At 47.7% G+C, this 19,882-nt stretch overlaps 9 protein-coding genes across 9 annotated transcripts; 6 read left to right on the plus strand and 3 right to left on the minus strand.

Moving 5' to 3' along the window:
- Positions 1-25: 25 nt before the first annotated feature.
- On the minus strand, positions 26-1,383 carry BDV27DRAFT_125824 (Mpv17/PMP22 family protein). The gene is made up of 2 exons (XM_032066421.1): positions 656-1,383; positions 26-592 (listed from the first exon to the last, which is right to left on the minus strand). Exons 1-2 carry the CDS (start codon positions 1,204-1,206, stop codon positions 184-186), a joined length of 960 nt encoding a protein of 319 aa, XP_031929157.1. The 5' UTR covers positions 1,207-1,383; the 3' UTR covers positions 26-183.
- Positions 1,384-1,542: 159 nt separating this feature from the next.
- Positions 1,543-4,187, minus strand: BDV27DRAFT_125825 (MFS transporter). The gene is made up of 3 exons (XM_032066422.1): positions 3,498-4,187; positions 3,194-3,448; positions 1,543-3,125 (listed from the first exon to the last, which is right to left on the minus strand). The coding sequence occupies exons 1-3, from the start codon at positions 3,856-3,858 to the stop codon at positions 1,933-1,935; spliced, it is 1,809 nt and encodes a 602-aa protein (XP_031929158.1). The 5' UTR covers positions 3,859-4,187; the 3' UTR covers positions 1,543-1,932.
- Positions 4,188-6,135: 1,948 nt separating this feature from the next.
- BDV27DRAFT_125827 (uncharacterized protein) lies at positions 6,136-6,552 on the plus strand. Its single transcript, XM_032066423.1, has one exon. The coding sequence runs from the start codon at positions 6,153-6,155 to the stop codon at positions 6,321-6,323; it is 171 nt and encodes a 56-aa protein (XP_031929159.1). The 5' UTR covers positions 6,136-6,152; the 3' UTR covers positions 6,324-6,552.
- A 594-nt stretch (positions 6,553-7,146) lies between these two features.
- On the minus strand, positions 7,147-8,468 carry hhtA (histone H3). The gene is made up of 3 exons (XM_032066424.1): positions 8,038-8,468; positions 7,820-7,927; positions 7,147-7,761 (listed from the first exon to the last, which is right to left on the minus strand). The coding sequence occupies exons 1-3, from the start codon at positions 8,060-8,062 to the stop codon at positions 7,484-7,486; spliced, it is 411 nt and encodes a 136-aa protein (XP_031929160.1). The 5' UTR covers positions 8,063-8,468; the 3' UTR covers positions 7,147-7,483.
- A 328-nt stretch (positions 8,469-8,796) lies between these two features.
- On the plus strand, positions 8,797-9,836 carry BDV27DRAFT_125830 (histone H4). Its single transcript, XM_032066425.1, has 3 exons — positions 8,797-8,894; positions 8,967-9,242; positions 9,298-9,836. The coding sequence occupies exons 1-3, from the start codon at positions 8,885-8,887 to the stop codon at positions 9,321-9,323; spliced, it is 312 nt and encodes a 103-aa protein (XP_031929161.1). The 5' UTR covers positions 8,797-8,884; the 3' UTR covers positions 9,324-9,836.
- Positions 9,837-11,401: 1,565 nt separating this feature from the next.
- On the plus strand, positions 11,402-12,335 carry BDV27DRAFT_95982 (uncharacterized protein). The gene is made up of 2 exons (XM_032078053.1): positions 11,402-11,936; positions 12,033-12,335. The coding sequence occupies exons 1-2, from the start codon at positions 11,580-11,582 to the stop codon at positions 12,129-12,131; spliced, it is 456 nt and encodes a 151-aa protein (XP_031929162.1). The 5' UTR covers positions 11,402-11,579; the 3' UTR covers positions 12,132-12,335.
- On the plus strand, positions 12,336-13,191 carry BDV27DRAFT_95983 (uncharacterized protein). The gene has a single exon (XM_032078054.1). The coding sequence runs from the start codon at positions 12,540-12,542 to the stop codon at positions 13,143-13,145; it is 606 nt and encodes a 201-aa protein (XP_031929163.1). The 5' UTR covers positions 12,336-12,539; the 3' UTR covers positions 13,146-13,191.
- A 1,784-nt stretch (positions 13,192-14,975) lies between these two features.
- On the plus strand, positions 14,976-15,485 carry BDV27DRAFT_96015 (uncharacterized protein). Its single transcript, XM_032078055.1, has one exon. It carries the CDS (start codon positions 15,040-15,042, stop codon positions 15,304-15,306), a length of 267 nt encoding a protein of 88 aa, XP_031929164.1. The 5' UTR covers positions 14,976-15,039; the 3' UTR covers positions 15,307-15,485.
- An 837-nt stretch (positions 15,486-16,322) lies between these two features.
- On the plus strand, positions 16,323-16,767 carry BDV27DRAFT_125835 (uncharacterized protein). Its single transcript, XM_032066426.1, has 3 exons — positions 16,323-16,403; positions 16,467-16,677; positions 16,735-16,767. The coding sequence occupies exons 1-2, from the start codon at positions 16,348-16,350 to the stop codon at positions 16,648-16,650; spliced, it is 240 nt and encodes a 79-aa protein (XP_031929165.1). The 5' UTR covers positions 16,323-16,347; the 3' UTR covers positions 16,651-16,677; positions 16,735-16,767.
- Positions 16,768-19,882: the final 3,115 nt, after the last annotated feature.

Raw genomic sequence — 19,882 nt, forward strand, 5'->3', positions numbered from 1 at the left:
AAGTATGAAGGACCGCGGTGTGTCTATAAATCACTGTTTCTCATACTCTATCAAGGGCGCTGTAAACACACGCTATCTATAATCCATCCAAACCCACCCAATGCTGCCGTATCTATAAATCTATATACAACAAGGAGAAAAACCAAAAGGGTATATGAAAAAGGACATCCGACCAAGATAGAACTATGTCTTCAGCGTTGCAGAGGCGCCGATACCAATCTGCGAAGCCGCTGCCTCAGCCAACTCGTTGGCCTCGACTTCTCGCGCCGCCTTCTGGTTCAACCAGCTGAGATACGTCTGCCATCCAACCGCAATAACTCCAGAGAATATATTCCGGAACTGAGGTGGCACGTACATGAAGCTGAAGGCGGTAACTGCAGGCCACAACTTCGCGCTGTTGGTGATACTGACCGGAAGCGCCTTCTTCAGACGCTCCCAGGTCTCTTCGAAAGTCGCGCCGGAAAGCAGCGAGTGGACACTGAAGAAGTATGTGTTGAAGACCGGGGTGAAAACGGCCTGTTGGACGCAGACCTTGGTGAGGATCGAGAGGAACTTGGATGCGAAATTGAAGTGGTGGTGAAGGAACATGAACCTATTGTACATCCATTAGCAGATTGTCCTATTATGCCTAGGCTAAAGACCGGGGACAACGTACCAGTTATACGACGGGATACTTGATCCTGCGCCCACTGTCAAGTGCCGCAAAGTCCTCCACGGGTCATATCCTCCTCCGGATGTCGCAGAGTCATTGTCTTCACTCTCTGTCTTTGACGACGACTCAGAATTTCCTCGAGCTGTATCCTTGGCCGACTTGTTATCCGACGGAAACAATACTTGTGCGCTCAAGTCACCGCACAAGTATACGACAATCGAGCTCCAGAATTGCGTCGCATATGGCCTTCTTTCCTGGATCCGCGAATATGACCGTCCGAGCTTGCCCAGAGGTCCCTCCACGATAACGTCACGCAGCGATCGAGATCTAGCACCAACGGGGACTGTACGCGGGGTGGCGGAGGAACAGGAGGATTGCGTCGGTGAAGGGGGTGCGGCTTTGGATTGAGCGTTCTGGGAGGATACATTTTTCTCAGAACCCTTCGGTGCTGAGCTGGTAGATCGATTTCCTTGAGGCCGTATGCGAGAAGGTAGATGGGACCGCGACGATAGCGTTGGCCGTTTGCCAAGCTGGGTGACAAGTGTATGTCTCATATTTTTAGTTGTGCTGTAGTATAGAAATCTCGCATATGGAAGGCGATCAACCGATTACCGTAACAAGCCTATTGAGAATAATCCCAAATAACCTATCGAAGCCCAGGAGCCGCACAAGAACAGCAGCACGGTCAGCAGAAAATCAGGCACATCATGTTGAGTCAAAATTGAATCAGCGCAGGAGATTTATTCCGCAATCAGCGCTGTCGGCACTGCTTCTCTGCCGAGGGTCGGGGGAAGGCGAAGGCAAGCCTTTCCGATCGGAAACAAAACTCTATTGGTTCTTAAGTCCGAAATTTAAATACGAAGGCCGAATCATCCACGATGCAATTAAAATAGTCAAGTATAGGTAGTAATGTATTCTCTCTAGCACGTCGCATACATACGCCAGATCAGATCCCCAACTCCACGACCTATAATGCAAGCAAACTGGAAAATATGCAATGACACGCCGGGTATATCAACATCAAACAATCGTCTAAATAATAAAAGTAGAGCCTTGGAAAAAGGGCTCAATGCATGGACACAAACTTTTTCTCTTCCATCACGCGCATCTCACATCAACACGTCGAGTGCTATCAACAAACGGGTATAAGGATAAATAGGGTAATAGATACTAAAAATTATCGACATAGTCGGTATCGGTATATTTAAAATGTCGGGAAAGTGAAGAACTTGGGGGATGTTTGTGCAATGATCCTTCTGTAGGGACTACACGAGTCAAGTTCATTTGAAGGACTCGCGGGTATGAACACGGTCGATATCGTACGGGTTCCCGTCATAGATCGACTGACGCGCAGAACCAGCGGTTCGAACCGATGACTTGGTGCGAATTTGTTGCACCGGCGGCAGCTCGCCAACATGCGAACCGCTTTCATCATCGCTACTATCGGAAACTTCGACGCCAGGTGCCTCCGTGCGGTCATAGGCTAGTTCTTGTTCCTTGTCTTCAGGCTCACCCTGCTGTTGCTTAATCTGCTGTGCCATCTTGCGCATAAAGGCATCGGATTCAGCTGCGTACTTGCAGCGCAGGCGGATCTTCGGGCCGTAAATATAGAATAGGAACGGGAACGGTACGCATGCAAGAGCCAGGAAGGCAGGAATGGTGGAAGCCCAATGAATGCCAAGGTCGCTGTACATATATGTCGTGAACAGCGGGAAGACAGCACCGAAGACCGATCGCAGAACCGAATTTGCTGCCAGAACCGACGCAGCAAAGATGGTATATGTGTCAATGAGGTAGGTCAGGATGCTCAAGAACACCAGGACCATGCCAAAACCGAAGGGGGCTCCTGCCGCGACGCAGGCCATCCAGTGGATAGACGGGTAGTTGGTCCAGGCAAACCAGAAGAGACCGATGGGAATAGCGAGAGAAGCAACCATGCATGGTGGGAGACGTGCTTCGGGAGGAGCGAACCCGTCATGTTTTTCGTCAGTCTTGACGTACCGCTTGTTGTCGATAATGCTGTAGGCCACAGCAGCCAGCATTCCGATCATGATACCAAGGAATGGAAGACTGCCCACACCCTGGTTCCAACCACGGACCATCTGGAACACAATTGGGTAGGCGGCGAAGAGCATATACAAGGTGCCATACACAATAGCCATATACAAAGAGAGCAAGAACACAATAGGCTCCCGGAAGAGTAGGATCCAGGGACGCGACAATGCGGTGCCGAACGCTTGCTTGAGACTAACCTTGCCCTGGTCGATGTCCAATTTGCTGAGATAGACCTTACCGGTAATCTTGGACAGTCTCTCGGCGCGGCGACGAAGAAGAACCGGTGCATACGTTTCGGGTGTGAGCAGGGAGGCCACGATCCAAACGAAGCCAGAAAAGGCTCCCAAGAAACCCATCACCCATCTCCATCCGGCATTCATCCCCAGGAAACCTCCGATGATAGGGCCGAGAACGGGGCCTATATGAAAGGAAAGTCAGTCCAATGATGTTCCAGAAGAAGAAGCAGCAAAACAAAAAGGAACCCACCTAGAAACGGAGCAGCCGCAAAAAGACTCGTCGCAACACCTCTCTCTTTAGCAGAGAACATGTCGGCAATGACACCTCCCGCATTGGTAAGAGGGGAGGAGCCAAACGATCCGGCGAAAAATCGAAGAATGATCAGCGTCTGGATGTTCTGGGAGCCAGCACTTCCACAGTTGAAGGCGGTTAAAGCGAGGTAAGTGATAAAGAAAATGATCTGACGACCAAACATTTCACTCAGAGGAGCCCAGAGCAGAGGTCCTATTCTTGTCAGTTGAAGAAGAGATTCACAAAAGAGCAAAAGGCATACCGATGGCGAAACCAAGGACGAAAAGTGAAACACCCAGAGTAGAAACTTCGGTGCCAACGTGAAATTGTTGTCTGATCTGAGCAACACCGCCGGTATAGGCTGATGAAACTAGTGCAACGGCCAGGGTCGAAATGGCAGCAAGCATAGTGATGAACCATTTCGTGCTATTGGCGAACTGCATAGGGTTTCGTGGATCATTGGGGAGCCAGGTGACAGCATATGGATCCTCTTCTGTTCCTGAACCGGGATACGGATGATCGATGACTTCCTGGGTCACGGCGCCCTGATCCATAACCATGCGCCAATATGGGATTTTCCGGCTCATGGGCGACTCGCCGGGAGCCCCCTTCTCGTTCGACATGGTGGAAAAGCTGTGTTTCGTATCACAAAGGGGACGGTGAAATAATGGCGTTCTAAGGATAAGAGACGGCGTCGTGCGACTTGAGCAGAAAGACGGACAAAGAGCGGCTGCGGCTGAAGTGTCTCGCGTATTAATAGAGCAAACAAGCGCTGTTGTTATCAGATATGATCCCTGTCAACTTGAAAGGATACTGCAATGGCCGAATGCGGCAAGTGTATAGACGGTATTGAAATTCAAGGTGTGGGCGACCAAGAATGTCGATCAGGAAAAATTAGAATAAAAATCAAGATTAAATCTATTAAAATGTTAAAGAACGATACCACATAAATCTAGGGCCGGAAAAAGTAGGACTCAAAGGGACGTTACAGATCTATATATACATCTGGGCCCAAAGAAATTTTTTTTTTCTTTAATTTAGTGACAGCGTCACTTTGTAGTAATTTACCTCGGATCTAAGCCGGTCTCAGGTCCTCAGGTACGGAACGAAGCTGGAATTAAAGGGAATGGGGCCAAATGCACCCGAGATCTGGGCATTATTCGTCGTTATGCAACGCATAGACTGGTCGGCCTTCAGCGGAGTGGATCCCAAGACCCATTTGTTAAAGCTCTGGATCCATGGGCTAACCGTATGCCTCGTGGCTTAAGGAAATTATCCTGGAAAGTTTTTTGATTAGTCGAGTTTATTCTTCGGGTGTATGACTCTTTCAGAGTGCGCCTCCGTAGGGCAATTTTTTTTTGATTACAGATCCATGTACCATGTATGAGTTGTGAATGTTCATAAAATTGTTCATAATACATCGTTGGTGACGTCTTATCTATCCAATCCACTCTGTATATTTGCTATCATATCAGGATATTCGAGTGAGGGGAAATTGCATCACCGTGTCGAAATAGCTTGATAAGAGCAGGTGACCGAATGACTCGTCGAAACTTCGGCCCGATTATTTCATCAGCCGCATCCAGGACTTCAACCCGTCACCATAAAAATTGCCCGCTTCGGGTTAAACACCTTTCGTATCCGATTTCAGCCACAGTTCATGGACTGACCTTGTTGCTAATAAGGTCACAATCACATAGCATGATTACCTCGTATTTATAACGGAGAGGGGCTCATTGTATCTTAATGATATTTGATGGGCATTATTCACCCGAGCAATATTCCTGAAGCCCCTCCAAGATTCCACGTTCCCGATACTACGACCCGTGAGGCTAAGCATCGGCTACTGTTCTTGCCATAGCCCCTTGGCAAGTCGACGGATCTTTGATATCCGGCTAAGGACGATCATACACATCACAACGCTTCGGATCGATCCCCTATGCATGAAAAGGGTTTAATCGACAGATCTTTCGAAGAGCAGTGTCAGCTGTTTGAATTCATTTTCAGAGACAGACCGTCATCAGGGCACATTAGCCTTACGGAGTAAGAATTCAGAGTCTGTTGGGGACTCGGCGTGTCCGTCTTGGACCCACTAGTGTTAGCCCACAACCCTAAAGCGGTTTAGCTACGGTGCCACTTAATCATTCTGGGCCTTTTCGAGCCACGCTAGAATCCGACGGTTAGAATCCGGTCACTACTACTTATGCTTGAAATTCTGCATAATGTCGGATGGAGAACGATGGGTCGTTGCTTATACTTTATGCTGGCCCAAGAACAACCTCGAGTCTTGGATAGAGATCGTCTATCTGTCCCTATTGTGTATGGCATGACAGGTCGATCAGCGCAACAAGCTGTCTTAACTCAGTCTATATTCGCTGCTTTCGAACTGCAACAGTTTATATTCGTGCTCCCACTTCTTGCCGCCTTGCCACTAAGGCAACAATCCATAACCCAACCTAATAGCGGCGGCGCTGCAAGGATTCATTATTAGTTACCTTTGCAGTGTCATTGACAGCTATTGGTTACTCGGTGGTTGCCTACATTTTACCTAGTAGAAGGAGGAGGTGCGTGGTTGCTGCATCTAGATCTCATATCGCAGGTTATATATCTACAAACTTAGAACCCCCGTCAAGATCTTATACTCGACCTATCATAGAATTTTAGCGGATACATAATACATTCCTATTATTGTATCATTTTTTTAATACTCATCTATACCCTCGCTTTTTCCCCCATCATGTTCATAAATTACACAGTCCTAGTGAAGTTAAGTCCTGTAGCATCGCCAACCACCAGACCCTCAAACCACATCTACATACGAGTCACAACCCACCCACTCATTGCACACTCTAACAAAACCCTTAGAACCAAAATCTAGACAACCGACGGACCAGTTGAATGTTCCGCCAATTCAACAATGACCCAGTTAACAAACAAACACCAACCAGGTCCCTTCAATAGACAACCAACAAGCAAGATAAAGAAACCAAAAAGAACCTCGGCAAATTCCCAACTCACGACAAAGGGGCCCCCTCTAATCAAAGAAATCCACGCCATCTTACAAATCCATATCCTAATTGACAACTAACCAATCTAACTAGAATCCCACTAGTTACCCCTCCGCCGATAGATTGTTTCATATCTCGTTTCGCTATCCAACCGAGGCACGGGACTTGCCCGTAAGAACTTTGTGAACTACCACTTTAGGGGGCTCCCGGATTCGGAATACCGGTCGCTGTGTAGGATGCCGACAGAATATGTATTATGTACGAGAATGTTTATTAATTTAGGAAATGTCAGAGCATGCTGTAGTAGATAATGTGATGTCACTATATGACCAGGTCTTTAAATTCATTTTTAAAAGAAAAAGTATTTTACCTATTGGTTGTCCGATTTGGATGACGTGTTACGCAAGTGCAGTGTTCCATGGGCGTTCAGTAGTACCCCTCCATATTTATTAGATAGAGGGGTTGAAAAGGTGTGGATATGCAAGATGGGATCACGTATATTATGTATACGTGTTTTAAGAGATATTTCAGAAAGCTAACGGCTCTCTATAAGCCCTCCTTGTTCCATTCCAAGATCGGGGGCATCCTGAAAAGGCCCAACTCATAAAACTGTTTCCAGCCATCACTTCACCCTTCAAAGGATGTACGATCGCAAACAATCCTCTCAAAGGAAAGGCCAGCCTGAGGTTAAGGGGTGGAAAAAAAAAAAAAAAAAAAAGCAAAGATATTTCAAATATCTGGTAGACTTAGTAGAAGTAGAACTTTTCTTAGCGGTATACTGAGCGCTCTGTGAACAGTACCCCAGCACACACGCCCAACAGACCGCGGCTGCGAGCGCGTCGCTGAAGGTGCGCGTCCGCGATAACAACCTTACTTCTTACTAAAGGAACAGCGCGAGATAAGTCACGACAGTAATGAATTGGATTATTCGTCATAGAATCTGCATTTCGAATCTATGCCAACCGGTGGCGATTCATGGAGAATACCACTTGGTCAAGTAAAATTTCTTAATGTACATGCTCGGATGCATCCCATGAGATCCAATCCACTCAGCCGCGTCGTCGGCAGCCTACTATTTATTGCGCAGCAAAACGAAAACTAATCCCAGTGCCGAAACCCATTGATATTCGCAAATGAAAAAAACAGAACCCATCATGTATCGCCAGTCGTGAAAAAGAAATAAAACCCCTAATCGCCTACCCAGAGACAACCAGAAAAACCGGACTCATTAGAGAGAAATCTAAGAGCGCTCACCACGGAGACGGCGGGCGAGCTGGATGTCCTTGGACTGGATGGTGACACGCTTGGCGTGGATGGCGCAAAGGTTGGTGTCCTCAAAGAGAGAGACGAGGTAGGCCTCAACGGACTCCTGAAGAGCACCGATGGCGGAGGACTGGAAGCGAAGGTCGGACTTGAAATCCTGAGCGATTTCACGGACCAGACGCTGGAAGGGAAGCTTCCGGATCAGGAGCTCGGTAGACTTCTGGTAGCGACGGATTTCACGGAGAGCGACGGTACCTTTTCATGACTGTTAGTGATGATACGATATAGTGGTTTGCCACAGGGAATAACTTACCAGGCTTGTAACGGTGAGGCTTCTTGACACCTCCGGTGGAGGGAGCAGCCTTACGGGCGGCCTTGGAGGCGAGCTGCTTACGAGGGGCCTTGCCACCAGTGGACTTACCTGGATGGGTGTTAGTGATGATGATTCAAGACGCGATGTATCACTCATGACGCGACCCTGGCGCGGGGCGACGGCACCACAAGAGGAAGGACAGTGAGGTTAAGACTTACGGGCAGTCTGCTTAGTTCTGGCCATCTTTATGGATAAGGTTTGATGGATTTAGTCGACTTTGAGATGAAAATAGATAAAAGTCGATGGTTGTCGATGATAATGTGTTGGCGGATGAGGAGATGAAAGAAGGATGGAGGAGGCGGGTGGGGGGAGGTATTTGTAGTAAGCGAAGGGCGGGTGGTGATCTGATGGCGTTGGCAGCAATTTGGGTGGCCTTAGCGTCCTTTCCCTTTGATCGAAAAAGCGCTCGGAAAGCAGCACACCATAAGCCGTGATTTCGGGGGTCACTTTTGGCTGCAGAATCAAAGGGTTACCTTACGGGCGGTCAGAGAAACCGCGCCCAAGGCAGGGATGAAGGGTGGTCAGTGCGTTAAGCGAGTGACGGACCAATAGAATCGTAGGATCACGGATCTAGCATGTCTCCCTGCCACGTCTTGATCCCAACCACCGGGAAGGTATGCGAGGCAATTCAGTAGATCAGAATGATAGTTTGTATGCTCAGAAATGTCTTTGATCTTTTCTGATCCCTGATCTCGGTCGTTGAGGGGCATTCCGTGAGGATCAAAGTTGATCGTAGCGGAATCACCACTTCTCGGTCACGTTGCCGACAGATCAAACCCGCCGGGAGGATTCTCGCTTCTGATTGGTCGATCCTCTTGCTAGCGCGTGATTCCAACGCCCTCCCCGCGCTCTTCCTTTTCCTATACAAATATCACCCGTCCCATGGCAGCTGTCCCAATCTTTCCCTTCCCATCTCTCTCCCATCTGTCATCCAATTAACAGCCTATCTCTCCACATTTCCTCACTCAACCTTAAAACAAGTTAACTCTTTAATCAATCATCAATATGTCTGGCCGTAAGTTTTTCCCTCTGAGTGAACATGAAAAACACGATCAGGATCGATGATTAACGCGTTTCTCTACAATAGGTGGAAAGGGTGGAAAGGGTCTCGGAAAGGGTGGCGCCAAGCGTCACCGCAAGATCTTGCGTGACAACATCCAGGGTATCACCAAGCCTGCTATCCGTCGTCTCGCTCGTCGTGGTGGTGTCAAGCGTATCTCTGCCATGATCTACGAGGAGACCCGTGGTGTCCTCAAGACCTTCCTTGAGGGTGTCATCCGTGACGCCGTCACCTACACTGAGCACGCCAAGCGCAAGACCGTCACTTCTCTCGACGTTGTCTACGCCCTCAAGCGTCAAGGACGTAAGTTGTCTCTGTTGATCCTCTCCTATCGACGCGTGTCTAATATGCCCATCAGGTACCCTCTACGGTTTCGGTGGTTAAATGCTTTCTTTTCTCGCCTTTTGTTTTCAGCCATCCTGCGCGGTCGGCGCGTCGGTTGTCCTTCCGCAGCAGTGACGCGACGGGTTGCTTTTTCGGGTTGGTTTACGGTATGACTGGGACGTTGGGGTGTTATTGATCTTTTACCATGGGTCTCTGGGTTTGCTTTTAACGTATTTTACTTTTACTATTACGCGTCCACTACTGGGTCTGCTAGTGTTCGTGATTGAAATTTTCTGTATCATAGCGGCCTTCATGCTATCGGCTGGTACCTCTAGAACCATCGCGTCATGAAAATGCGCGGTCTGGTATGAATACGAACGCTTGAAAAAAAAAAGATGAAAAAAAAATATCGTGCTTGGTTCCGTTTGCCTGCGTAGCTGCCCGTCAAGTCTTTGTTTTTGTTGTGCGTTCTCCGTTGTCGCGTGTTCGCTGTACGCGTCGGTAGTACGGGCGGTATCGAGGCTATGGTACTAGAACCTGTGTCTTCATGCTTCCTATATCCTACCGTTTTGTATAATAGCTAGTTCATAATAATTACACTCTTTGTTGCTTGGGTATTGCATTCTGTTGCATCTGCATGTAGCTTGCTCTGTAGCCGGTATTTAGTCCCTTTGCCGTTCTAGGAATTGATGGGCTCTAATGATGCGGTTGTATTTGGGTCTTCATCACACCCAGGGCGACTTCGATAAGACACCCCAGTATATGCAAGGTGTAAAGTGATTTTGTGCTCGTGAATTCTAATCTGGTGATATGTTAGATGCGATTTAGCTGTGTAGATGCGTGAATTATCTGTTGGGGGTGTATATGTTGTTGATGTGTGGCATGGGGGTATACAAGTAGGTATATATATATCTTTATGTATAACACCCAATATTCTTACGATCAAGATACACACCAACGAACAGCCACAGAGAAGGAATGGGCAAAAAACCCATATAGAACCTCAAAAGCAGTAGTAAATTATCATACGGAGCCTTTCTTTTACCCCAAACCCTCGACATATGCCTAAGATCAGTGAAATCCTGTATCGAGACTGACGTTCGTCAAGAGTTCGACATAGCTCGGGTCGAGTTGAACCCGGGCGGGGGTTCAACCCCTGCCAGGTAGTCGGTGGCCGAAGTGACCTCTGGACACTAAACCATTTCAGGATAATGGATCGCGGTCCACGGTCGCGGGTCAACTACATCAATATAGCCAGAGCACCTCCAAACCACTTCTCGAATTAACTATATTGTTTAACACAAACACGCCACGCGATTGACCAAGAGGCCTCAACTGGATAAACATGAGCCGTGTCAAGGCTAAGTGACCGACCTTCATGATTTTTTCTTACTTGTTATTTTTTTTTTTCTGCCCGATTCGCATCCGGAGTACATGCGGTCAACCTCGACCCGCCTGATGCATATTAGAACGAGCAGTCATACCAAAGCCCAGGATGGATTTGACGATATAGATATCCAGGTGAGAATGCGTATCTTGCCCATTCGATGCCAAACACCGATCCTCGCCGTGGAAGACATCACCGTACAGTGATCACTCACGAACACAACGCGAGAAGACACGGCAGCCACTCCACCTACACGTGACGATGCAAAAGCGCGTTGGATTACTCTGAATCCTAGAAGTGCACATAAACCGAGACATCGATGTGCTGGAAGGCGAAGGTGCAAGTCTATAATACTATGACTGCCAGATCGACAAGGAGTTGCCTGGTGGTTGTATCTGGCTTCTTCCGCTTAAGTATAATACGGTCGAGCTAACAGTCTCGATCACATTTTTTCCCCCCGCCCCTCTATAAAACGGCGGGCTAGAGCTATACGTTATTCTGTGAAATGCAGTATGCACAGCCAGTGACAACCCAGATAACTGATATAGCTCGATATGTAGCTGTCTTACCATCCCTGTTGGTGACCCACGACATGCATATGGTGACCGCAAAATCCGACCATGGCGAACAATCTCCAATGCTCCTTGACATATCGCCCAATAGACCACAAGAAAGCCAGACCCCTTGAGAATCGTCCGTTAAAACACCGGCTCTCGATGAAAATACCCCGGCCTCAATCCTCGTTTGCTTATCTCGCACACAGTATACCCTGAAGGCTACCCACACCCAGATGCTGTCGCCCTGCACTCAGTGGTCCGCGCAAGTTCTTCAACGCACTCTTCCCGTTGTATTGCACCGACGCATGCCCTGGAACTTAGGTTGAGGTCTCCTCCCTTCAAGATATCCACCACACCCCACTGGAATTCCCGATGATTCTTCATTACAACGGAGGACTCATCTACAAGTTCTGCAGAACATCGGTGAACCAACCAATATCAAAGCAACAACTCCACACACTACTTATTAATCCCCTCTACACCCAGTGCCAGCACCTCATCCACTACCCCCACTACCCCCACATATCGTCCACACTAGGTACAATACCTTCCTACCCAACAGACCGCAGAGGATCAGCCCTCACGGGTGGAACATCATCAAAGTACGAGCCCCGAAACTACCCATGGACTGTACGTCGGGGCACTTCGTCATACCTAGGCACTGGCAACTTTGCGTTGCTCATTCCATCAAGTCAACGCGGCAAGCGCCGCGCCACTCACCCTGTACTGGTACGCATCTGGCTCTTCCACCCGACATAGAACAATATGTATCAGCCGCAAAGTGCCTATGATGCTAATACGGGTGCTACCGCTGGAGTTCACTAGGCTATGACTCTAAGCATTCATGCCCATAGAATTAGGTCAGCCAACAAATGTGGCTTGGAGCGTGAGAAAATCAAGCTAAGCACAGGAAGAAAAACTTGAGTATAGAGAAATGAAAGTAACGGGAACAGGAGAACTAACGATGTAACTTCTGATTACTGAACAGCCCAACTCGTGCAAATGGGTCTGGATATTCTGAATGCCGCCGGAGTGCTACATATTTGACTCTCGGTGGCGAGTAACCTGGGTAATCCTGCCCCGTCAAGGTTGATATGTGTAACGCATAGGTCCACATGTAGTGGGACTGCCCCGACTCCCAAGTGTACTCTAAAGATGGAGGTGTAGTCATTGATCATACTAACTAGACGCTAATATCGGTCCCATGACCCGAAGCCAGGGATTCTGTGTGAAAGGAACCCGGTAAGTCCATAGCACATCCAGGCGAGCCTGGCCATAATCGACATGGAGGCCTAAGAAAAGAGATGGGTGGTTGGCTTGGTTGGCTCGCCGATGAGTGGCATTGAGCAGCCCCCAAAAGTCTCTTCCACTTCCCCAGGGAAGGGAAGGAAGGCATGCAGCTTGTCCTTTCCTATGGTGCAGCGTGACTTATGGGGACGCTGCCATAGCTCTCAAAGATATACAGAGACCGGGAAAAGTCCGGTTGCCGTTCTGGTGAAGGGAAAAGGAGTCGCTTTCTACATTATGCACGACGGGGATCTGCGCAAGTGTGACAGCATGCGCGAGGCTCATCAAGCCCAGGCAGGATTTTGTCAATCACCCATTCCTGGAACAGGTCCTCGAGTGTGTCCAATTATCTCACACAATTCGACACAATCTCCGACATTGCTACGGCAGAACTTCTGGAAATGGGGTTCATATCATCGACCCATATACGCTTGGGGACGTTGGACTTGCGCCCACTCGTGGCGAAACCCAGACTTACCCAGGACTGACAGCGTTGGAAGAAAAACTCGAAGTAGTTACGATGTCTATGCATATGTGTCAGTTGGATTGCTCAATGATGAAAAGACCATATACCAAATCGGCTTTTTGATCAGCGAGCTTGACGAAGTAGGCCCGCTTCGGCTACACGATGTCGTATTACGATCTTTGTAACTACAGCCATAGTCAAGTCATGCAGCGACCGCATGCAGTATCTCAGTCACAGCGAACCTTTCATAGGCCTTTGGTCGACTTAGCGTATTAGACTAATTTTTTTTTTCTTTCTTAAAGTTTGGCATGGAAGCTGTTCTTACGTCCTTTACCAACATCGCAAGCTAGCCGCCCGGAGAAGTAAACATTCTTTCATTATGGCAGAATGGGAACAAGCCGTCCGATGCTCTTCGCCATCGATTACCATGGATTGAGTACTTAAGTCGGATCCATACGACTGGGTTGGCTGATGGTTGTAGTTGAGATGTGTGATGGGTTTGTTGAACAGCAGCTCAGCCCTTCTTTCTAGCTTTCTAAACCTAAAAGCATTTGGAATTGAGGGTAGTAGAGTCGATACGGTTAGACTTCGATGCTATGAGTGCAACTACCAGGCAGTGCAGATCAACCTCAGCGACGAAGCGGCAGATAGACGGTGAGTGTGTTGCTTCTTGGATCTGATATTGGAAGATATCTTAACAATGTATGTCTAATGGTACCATGATGACTACGACTACAAACGCCATGTGTGGTTACAAGTACATGCGGATAAATTCTACATGAACGGCTATATGCCTGACAGCAGATTCTGATGTACTTGGTTTCGCCAGCTAGATCATCCGAGAAGAAATTCTTCCTGTGTCACCACCAAGACAATGCATATGCTAGCACTTCCCGGAGATTGCTACGAGCCAAAGTCATGTTTGACGGAAGGGAGTCTCATAGCATTCAAGCTCGTATCTAGTCCATGACATATAGGGAGTCGTAACTTGATCAGCGGCACTTCCAATGCCTTGGTGCAAGCAAATGTTTACAGACGAAGCCACCGTAACTGACTGGCGGTATCCTGTAACGGATCGCCTCTTTTCGCTGGTCGATATAGAATCACCCGCTTTGCTATGTCGCAGAGTCTGCTTAGTCTGCTTATCAATAGACAATATGAGATCCCTATATTAGTATCGTATATGAGCTATTCGAAACTTCTGTATATCTATCTACGTATATCTTTCCTGTCAACTGACAGTTGGGATTCTCTTGAGAGGGAACGGGGAATACACCTTCCATTCTATCTTATTGAAATCATGCTACCTTTGGCAATTTCGTCCCACCGGGTTTTGGGAGCAATGGCCCACACTTCCCAGGCTCACTTGTCGAGCAAGAATCTTCAAAGGAAAGAGAAGCCAGGAAGGGAAGTGATTCATAGGTAGTAGTGATCTTGTAATAGTACAGATCCATCAGTTACTATTGTCTGGCCAACAGCAGCCAGCCGAACCGTCACGGCTATGGGCATTTCCTTATCTCCAGACAAAGTAATGGTTCGAGAACCCTTATCTATTGAGATTGATCTGATAAAGCGGAAGCCCGCCCGTCGGATAGAGATAGCATTGCTATTCTCACACTGACGTCAAAGGCGACTTCCCCTTCCAGCAGCTATATCAGCAAGGTCTCCACCCAGCAAGGTGTCAACCTGGATATCGGTATCCAAGCCCTTGTGAGTGTGAGTACCTATTCAGCCGAGTATCTTCAGGGGATGAAGATAGCTCTGAGCGCATGTAATGCTCATCCTTCTCTCAACCGTGGTACAATAAAGACTGTCCAATATGCTTAGTATTTTTCGCTGGGATTGGTTGACAAAAGCATACAGGTCACGCGACACATATATCTAGCCATGGCTCTGATCATGAGTCAGTAAGCTCTAATAGCTTCCGAAGGCCGTTTGAGCCCGCGGAAGTGTATTGCTGATAGGCTCGTCTGTATGGAAGTTAGTCGCCACGCTCAGGCTTCTCTCAACGAGTCATAGCATCTTACAGGTTGACATTCTACCGAGCTAGCATGGTCCTATGGCTGTCCAAATTAGCAGATGTGTATAGGGTGCAACGCCACCTCGGCTAATTGTGAATCTCTTTCTCAGCTTCCTCCGTTTTGCCTCTCTTGCTGCCTATATCTCTTTTTCTTCTCTCCACCCCTTTTCCTTTTTTCGTCCTTCCCCATTTTGTTCAGCGCTCGTGACGAAGGAGACCGGTACTACGGGAATCTGGCATTTAGGCAGCCGCACCGACCCAGGCGTACGACGGACAGTCCGGTGAGCAGAGCAAAGCCTGGTCCATACTCGAACAACCAGAGATAAGCCGAGGCTCAGACCGCCGGTGACTCAACGCGTACTGTAATACCAAGATGGAGTCTGATTCAGATCATCTAAGTCCATACAGTAATTACCCAACCGTACTAGTATGGCCATGGAATTCGGAACCGAACAATCCAAGGACGATGTCGATAACAACATCCATCGTTGGTGGTTGTCCTCAAGAACGTATGTGCTAATAATAGAAGCGGTCGGAAAAACAATGTTTCACATGACACGAGTGCGTGATCAATGTTTAGAGCACATAGAAAAATCAAGGATAATGGATACTGTCTAGAACATCGAGATCGCTTAGTTTCTTGACGATCCGAAATCACAAAAATCCATTCGATGGAATGAGTCGTTAGCCGATTAGTATTGATGGGATGATAAGAGGGTTGAGTGGTGTTGTAGTGTGGGTGGTCGTGGTTCGGTCGCAGTCCAGACCATGGAGGGGCTGTGTTAAGGCTGTTAGCAGGTGGTCCAGAACGTCCATGCGTTCTCCTTCCTCGACTGGGAAGGTGGAATGGGATCCCCTAGTACTACAATAACTTGAATCTGCAAGGCATGCATGATGGAAAGAATGTTCTATTCTGCAAGGGATGAAAATATTGGATAATAGGAAATGTTCTGGAAGTGTCGATCGTGAGGCATGCATGTGACCTGTTGCAGTGATGAATCACAGAGCTCGATCGAGAGATATTGACTTGGGTTGATTCTCATGGTGTCTGGTTAGGTGTCTACTAGGTACTGCTTTGGAAGACAATTTCTTTCTTTCTTTCTTTTTTTTTTTTCCCCTACGATGTTGTTGGCGCTACAGACTACACATGTATGGTGGAAGAATTACTTCAATGCTAGATGAAAATTTTTCTTAGTGTTCGTGTTGAAAAATGTTTAGCCGCATACTACATAAGACAAAAAATTCTCTGGACATACAAAATCTAAGACAAAAATGCATCTAAAATTCTCCATACACGAATCAGCAGAAAAGTATATTCAGCTTCACCCACATGGTTGACAGAGTCGTGTTCCGCATAACGGCCGGAAATGTTTTTCCTCGGGGCAGATTTTTTTTTTCGGACATACCCCGTAGCGAAGGGACGCTAATCAATCTGTCAATGTAACCGTGCTAAAATTTTCGTTAACTAGGCTCGAATCGGGCCTACTAGAACTCGGCATGACCAGAGAGTCCAGTATAAAGTAGGGCACTCGGCTGTGCTGACCCGTGGTGCCGTGTTACCGAGAGATCTGATCGACCGGGCCGAATGGAGTGACCCAGTGACTTCTCTCCCTATCGTTCCCATGCATTTGAGGTTTCTAAGCAGACGGTGCTCTAGATATGCTGAGTAATTGATTTCTCAAGTCGGAAAAATTTCGGTTTGTAGAATGCCGTATATTAAAGCTGCAGAGAATATATTGACCAGTAGGTGTTAGCTCCGACCGGTGAGTCGGTTAGGAGATAGTAGGAAAAATTCCCTAGGTTACACTACGCAGGTCAACCGTTGCATTGACAGAATTTTCACAGCCGAGCAAGCGTTTCAGCTGTCGTAAACGTGGCCGATCTAACGGCTGATAGGCTCTCTTGGTCTGTTCGTAGCTACGACCAAAGTAGAAGGCTCAACGAAGGCATGCGGCAGCCAGCGACCAACTTGCGTGTCAACCACACCCGCCCAACCCATCATAATGATCTAAGTGGACATATGCACTGAGTGCAAATTGGTATGAAAGCTGATGAAGGGTGAAAAATTTTTCATTAAGTTCCACCTGAATTCCCAAAGAGGATAGAGTCAGATAGTCTGTATAATTGATAGGCAGGGATCAGACATATCTCGGATTCCCAACGAGTGATTTTTGCGCACAGACAGCAGATTGACAAATCTATGCCCAAATTTAGAAGGCTTCCAGAAATCCAATGGAAAACTCTAATCGCGCTTGTGCCGCCGATTGCCAAGCCCGATGGGATTCTGAATCTGCAGCCACGTATCAACTGCATGAGGCTTGCATTTTGGTATGACACCCCTGTGTATTGGTTATTCCGCTCGGTTCCATACGCTCATTACCACGTAATTTTACCCACCTGGACCCACTTGATGTGCACGAAGGAGCTCCTGATTTGTGTTTTCGTTTCAGTCGAGCCTCGGAATTACTACCACCCGTTCCACCAAACCATTTGGCTCACCCTTGCTGATATCCCAACGGACGCCCCACTTGTAGGGTGAGTTCGCTTCAACGGGAAGTGGCTGTGCTTTGACTACCTCCAGCCATTTGGAAATCAGGCGACCAATCCCCCTGCCGGATCTCTGCCACATGAGACGCTAGAAGAAAAAATTTTCTTCCATGCATATTCCACGCATCCGATCTGGGTTCTCGCACGTACGGAGTAGGACAGAGTTGCTCCCCATGAGGGTGGTTAAGGTGCTGACTAGTTTGGTTAATACCCCTGCTAGATTATTGCTTCTGCAGGATCAACACCAATAGAGTATCTCTCTTTTAGTTTTAATTTACTTTTCTTTTTCCTTTTTCTCATCACGGCAATGGATATTTTCAATATACCCGTGTTTTGGACTTCGCTTAGCCGTCTTCTTCTTTCTTTCCCCCCTTTTTAATTTTTTTTTTTCTTGTGAAAATTGTCTGTGACCATTTCAGATCGCCTAGATAGAAGCCATGATGTGATAGATATCTAAGTTTGAGGAAAGGCCCCATATGCCAACCCCATCTTCGTACCGAGAACCCAAACAGCAGTGGGGCCTTCTGTGATGCCATCATTGTATATGCCGCATAGGGCTGCCGTGGCATGTCAAGTCATTCGCACGGGGAAACGTCAAACATTGGAAAATTGGTCTGAACACCATGGGGCTATCCAGACAGACCCGCCGGCTGATACCCGTAATTTGACCACCTCCCGAGCTCCAGACTTAGCAATGCTACGCGAAAACTAACCTCACCACGTATGCAATCCTCCTAGGAGATATCCAAAGCCCCAATTCCCTTGCCCCGAGTAATAGCGACATCGGTCTTCAGCTCCGGTAGGCAACAACCATGGCTAAAGCTGAGATAACCTTCCGGCAAGTTAAGTCCTTTTACGTTGAGATAAAGACTTTGTGTGCTTGTACGTAGATCTTTTGCCACGCGTTTCAGCTGTCGTCTTGCGATGGGTATTTTGTGGGCCTCCCAACGGGTCCGGGGATTGGGTCACTGGGTAGGAGATTTTGGCTTCTTCGAGTATGGCGTGCAGCTCTTGTTTCAACCTCAATGCGAGATATACGAATCATCTACTCCTACTTGGATCGATTACGTTCTCTGGCGAGTTGGTACTTTTTTGTTCCCCACGGCTGTTCAGCACCCTCTGAATGCCGGTAGCCTGAGTTGTGTCCTTGGTTGTATCGACGGGAGCTTATTCCTAACCGAGTCTAGTTGTCTCTGTAGTGATTCATGACTTTCTGCGCTCGGGCATGGTCCGTAGGATTCGGGGATCTCTTGCTCCCCGATGACCGATGCCTGGGGAATGCACGTCGGAGTTGATGTATCAAGTTTTCCCACGTGAAATTATCTTCTACTACTTGTAGCTTAAGAATTTTAATCTTATTTTTCAATAAAAGTTATATTATATTATTTTATTTATTTTTCTCTGATAAACTCGGATTTCCTTTCTGAGACTAGCGTCACCAGCCTTGGATAGCCTACAATAGCCGTGACTCAAATCAAGTAACCATTCAACCATGTGCCATGGGCTTGACCTGTCATGCCATGAAGATGCGTCAGCTGACCAGGTAAGGAAAGCATGCAGTCAACGTTTGTTGCATGCCAAAAGTTGTTGGTTGTTGTCAAACTTTTTTTTTTTTTTTTTTCCCCTCCTCCGGCCGGAAAAGTCGAGACTGGCTGTCGGATCAGTGGATGCCGACAAATCACGCTACTAGGGTTGTTAGTTTCGATCTGAACCCGGGAACCGGGGTCCTAGCACCAGACGAAAGCTCCGAAACATCCCCGACAGGAACATGACTTATGCAGGACCCCGGGGGAAGATTTGTCAAAATTAATCTGACAATGTTGGCGGAAAGCGATAGTACATGCCAGAAGCGCCGACTTGGGAGGTCACGTAGGGGCTACGCCGGACAACTCCGACACTTTCATCACAGCCCGGAGCGAGTCACTAAACCCAAACAGGTAATTTCCACTTAATCAGACATGACAAATGAACATATACACTTGAAGTGGCAGTGCATGTGGATGTGGCTGGTGGAGTACTCCTACACAGTACAGGAGAACTGCAAAGGGAGATCTTCACAAAGGGGGCCCTCCCGGTGGAGTTATCCACTGGGGAAAGCCACAGCATCACCCAATACTATTACATGATTCCTATCGTTGTATGCAGGCGGTTGAACATGTCACCTGTAAGGGACCCTGGGATGTCGTGGCCCCATCAGCACCTTGAGACACGAGATCTATCTCCCCATGACAGTGGCTCAGCTCCCGCGTAATCGTCTCGATGATTGGCTGCCCTAAGCCCCTAGTGTGAATGAAAAAATTCATTTTAGCGCGGGTTGGGTAGGTATCGCTGTACTATATCGGGATCAGCCATACC

This window comes from Aspergillus caelatus (genome assembly GCF_009193585.1).
Source record: "Aspergillus caelatus strain CBS 763.97 unplaced genomic scaffold BDV27scaffold_57, whole genome shotgun sequence".
In the NCBI taxonomy this organism is placed as follows: Eukaryota; Fungi; Ascomycota; class Eurotiomycetes; order Eurotiales; family Aspergillaceae; genus Aspergillus; species Aspergillus caelatus.

Bases quoted from the DNA above. Each gene is read 5' to 3' on its own strand.
- BDV27DRAFT_125824 (XM_032066421.1), bottom strand. From the start codon at position 1,206: ATGAGACATACACTTGTCACCCAGCTTGGCAAACGGCCAACGCTATCG. The intron at 593-655 runs GTACGTTGTCCC...GATGTACAATAG, and splicing joins AGTATCCCGTCGTATAACTG to GTTCATGTTCCTTCACCACC.
- BDV27DRAFT_125825 (XM_032066422.1), bottom strand. From the start codon at position 3,858: ATGTCGAACGAGAAGGGGGCTCCCGGCGAGTCGCCCATGAGCCGGAAA. The intron at 3,449-3,497 runs GTATGCCTTTTG...TGACAAGAATAG, and splicing joins CGTCCTTGGTTTCGCCATCG to GACCTCTGCTCTGGGCTCCT. The intron at 3,126-3,193 runs GTGGGTTCCTTT...CCTTTCATATAG, and splicing joins TGCGGCTGCTCCGTTTCTAG to GCCCCGTTCTCGGCCCTATC.
- BDV27DRAFT_125827 (XM_032066423.1), top strand. From the start codon at position 6,153: ATGACCCAGTTAACAAACAAACACCAACCAGGTCCCTTCAATAGACAA.
- hhtA (XM_032066424.1), bottom strand. From the start codon at position 8,062: ATGGCCAGAACTAAGCAGACTGCCC. The intron at 7,928-8,037 runs GTAAGTCTTAAC...ACACCCATCCAG, and splicing joins CAGAACTAAGCAGACTGCCC to GTAAGTCCACTGGTGGCAAG. The intron at 7,762-7,819 runs GTAAGTTATTCC...AGTCATGAAAAG, and splicing joins GCCTCACCGTTACAAGCCTG to GTACCGTCGCTCTCCGTGAA.
- BDV27DRAFT_125830 (XM_032066425.1), top strand. The intron at 9,243-9,297 runs GTAAGTTGTCTC...TATGCCCATCAG, and splicing joins CGCCCTCAAGCGTCAAGGAC to GTACCCTCTACGGTTTCGGT.
- BDV27DRAFT_95982 (XM_032078053.1), top strand. From the start codon at position 11,580: ATGATTCTTCATTACAACGGAGGACTCATCTACAAGTTCTGCAGAACA. The intron at 11,937-12,032 runs GTACGCATCTGG...GGAGTTCACTAG, and splicing joins GCGCCACTCACCCTGTACTG to GCTATGACTCTAAGCATTCA.
- BDV27DRAFT_95983 (XM_032078054.1), top strand. From the start codon at position 12,540: ATGAGTGGCATTGAGCAGCCCCCAAAAGTCTCTTCCACTTCCCCAGGG.
- BDV27DRAFT_96015 (XM_032078055.1), top strand. From the start codon at position 15,040: ATGTGTATAGGGTGCAACGCCACCTCGGCTAATTGTGAATCTCTTTCT.
- BDV27DRAFT_125835 (XM_032066426.1), top strand. From the start codon at position 16,348: ATGTTTTTCCTCGGGGCAGATTTTTTTTTTCGGACATACCCCGTAGCG. The intron at 16,404-16,466 runs CTAATCAATCTG...AATCGGGCCTAC, and splicing joins TACCCCGTAGCGAAGGGACG to TAGAACTCGGCATGACCAGA.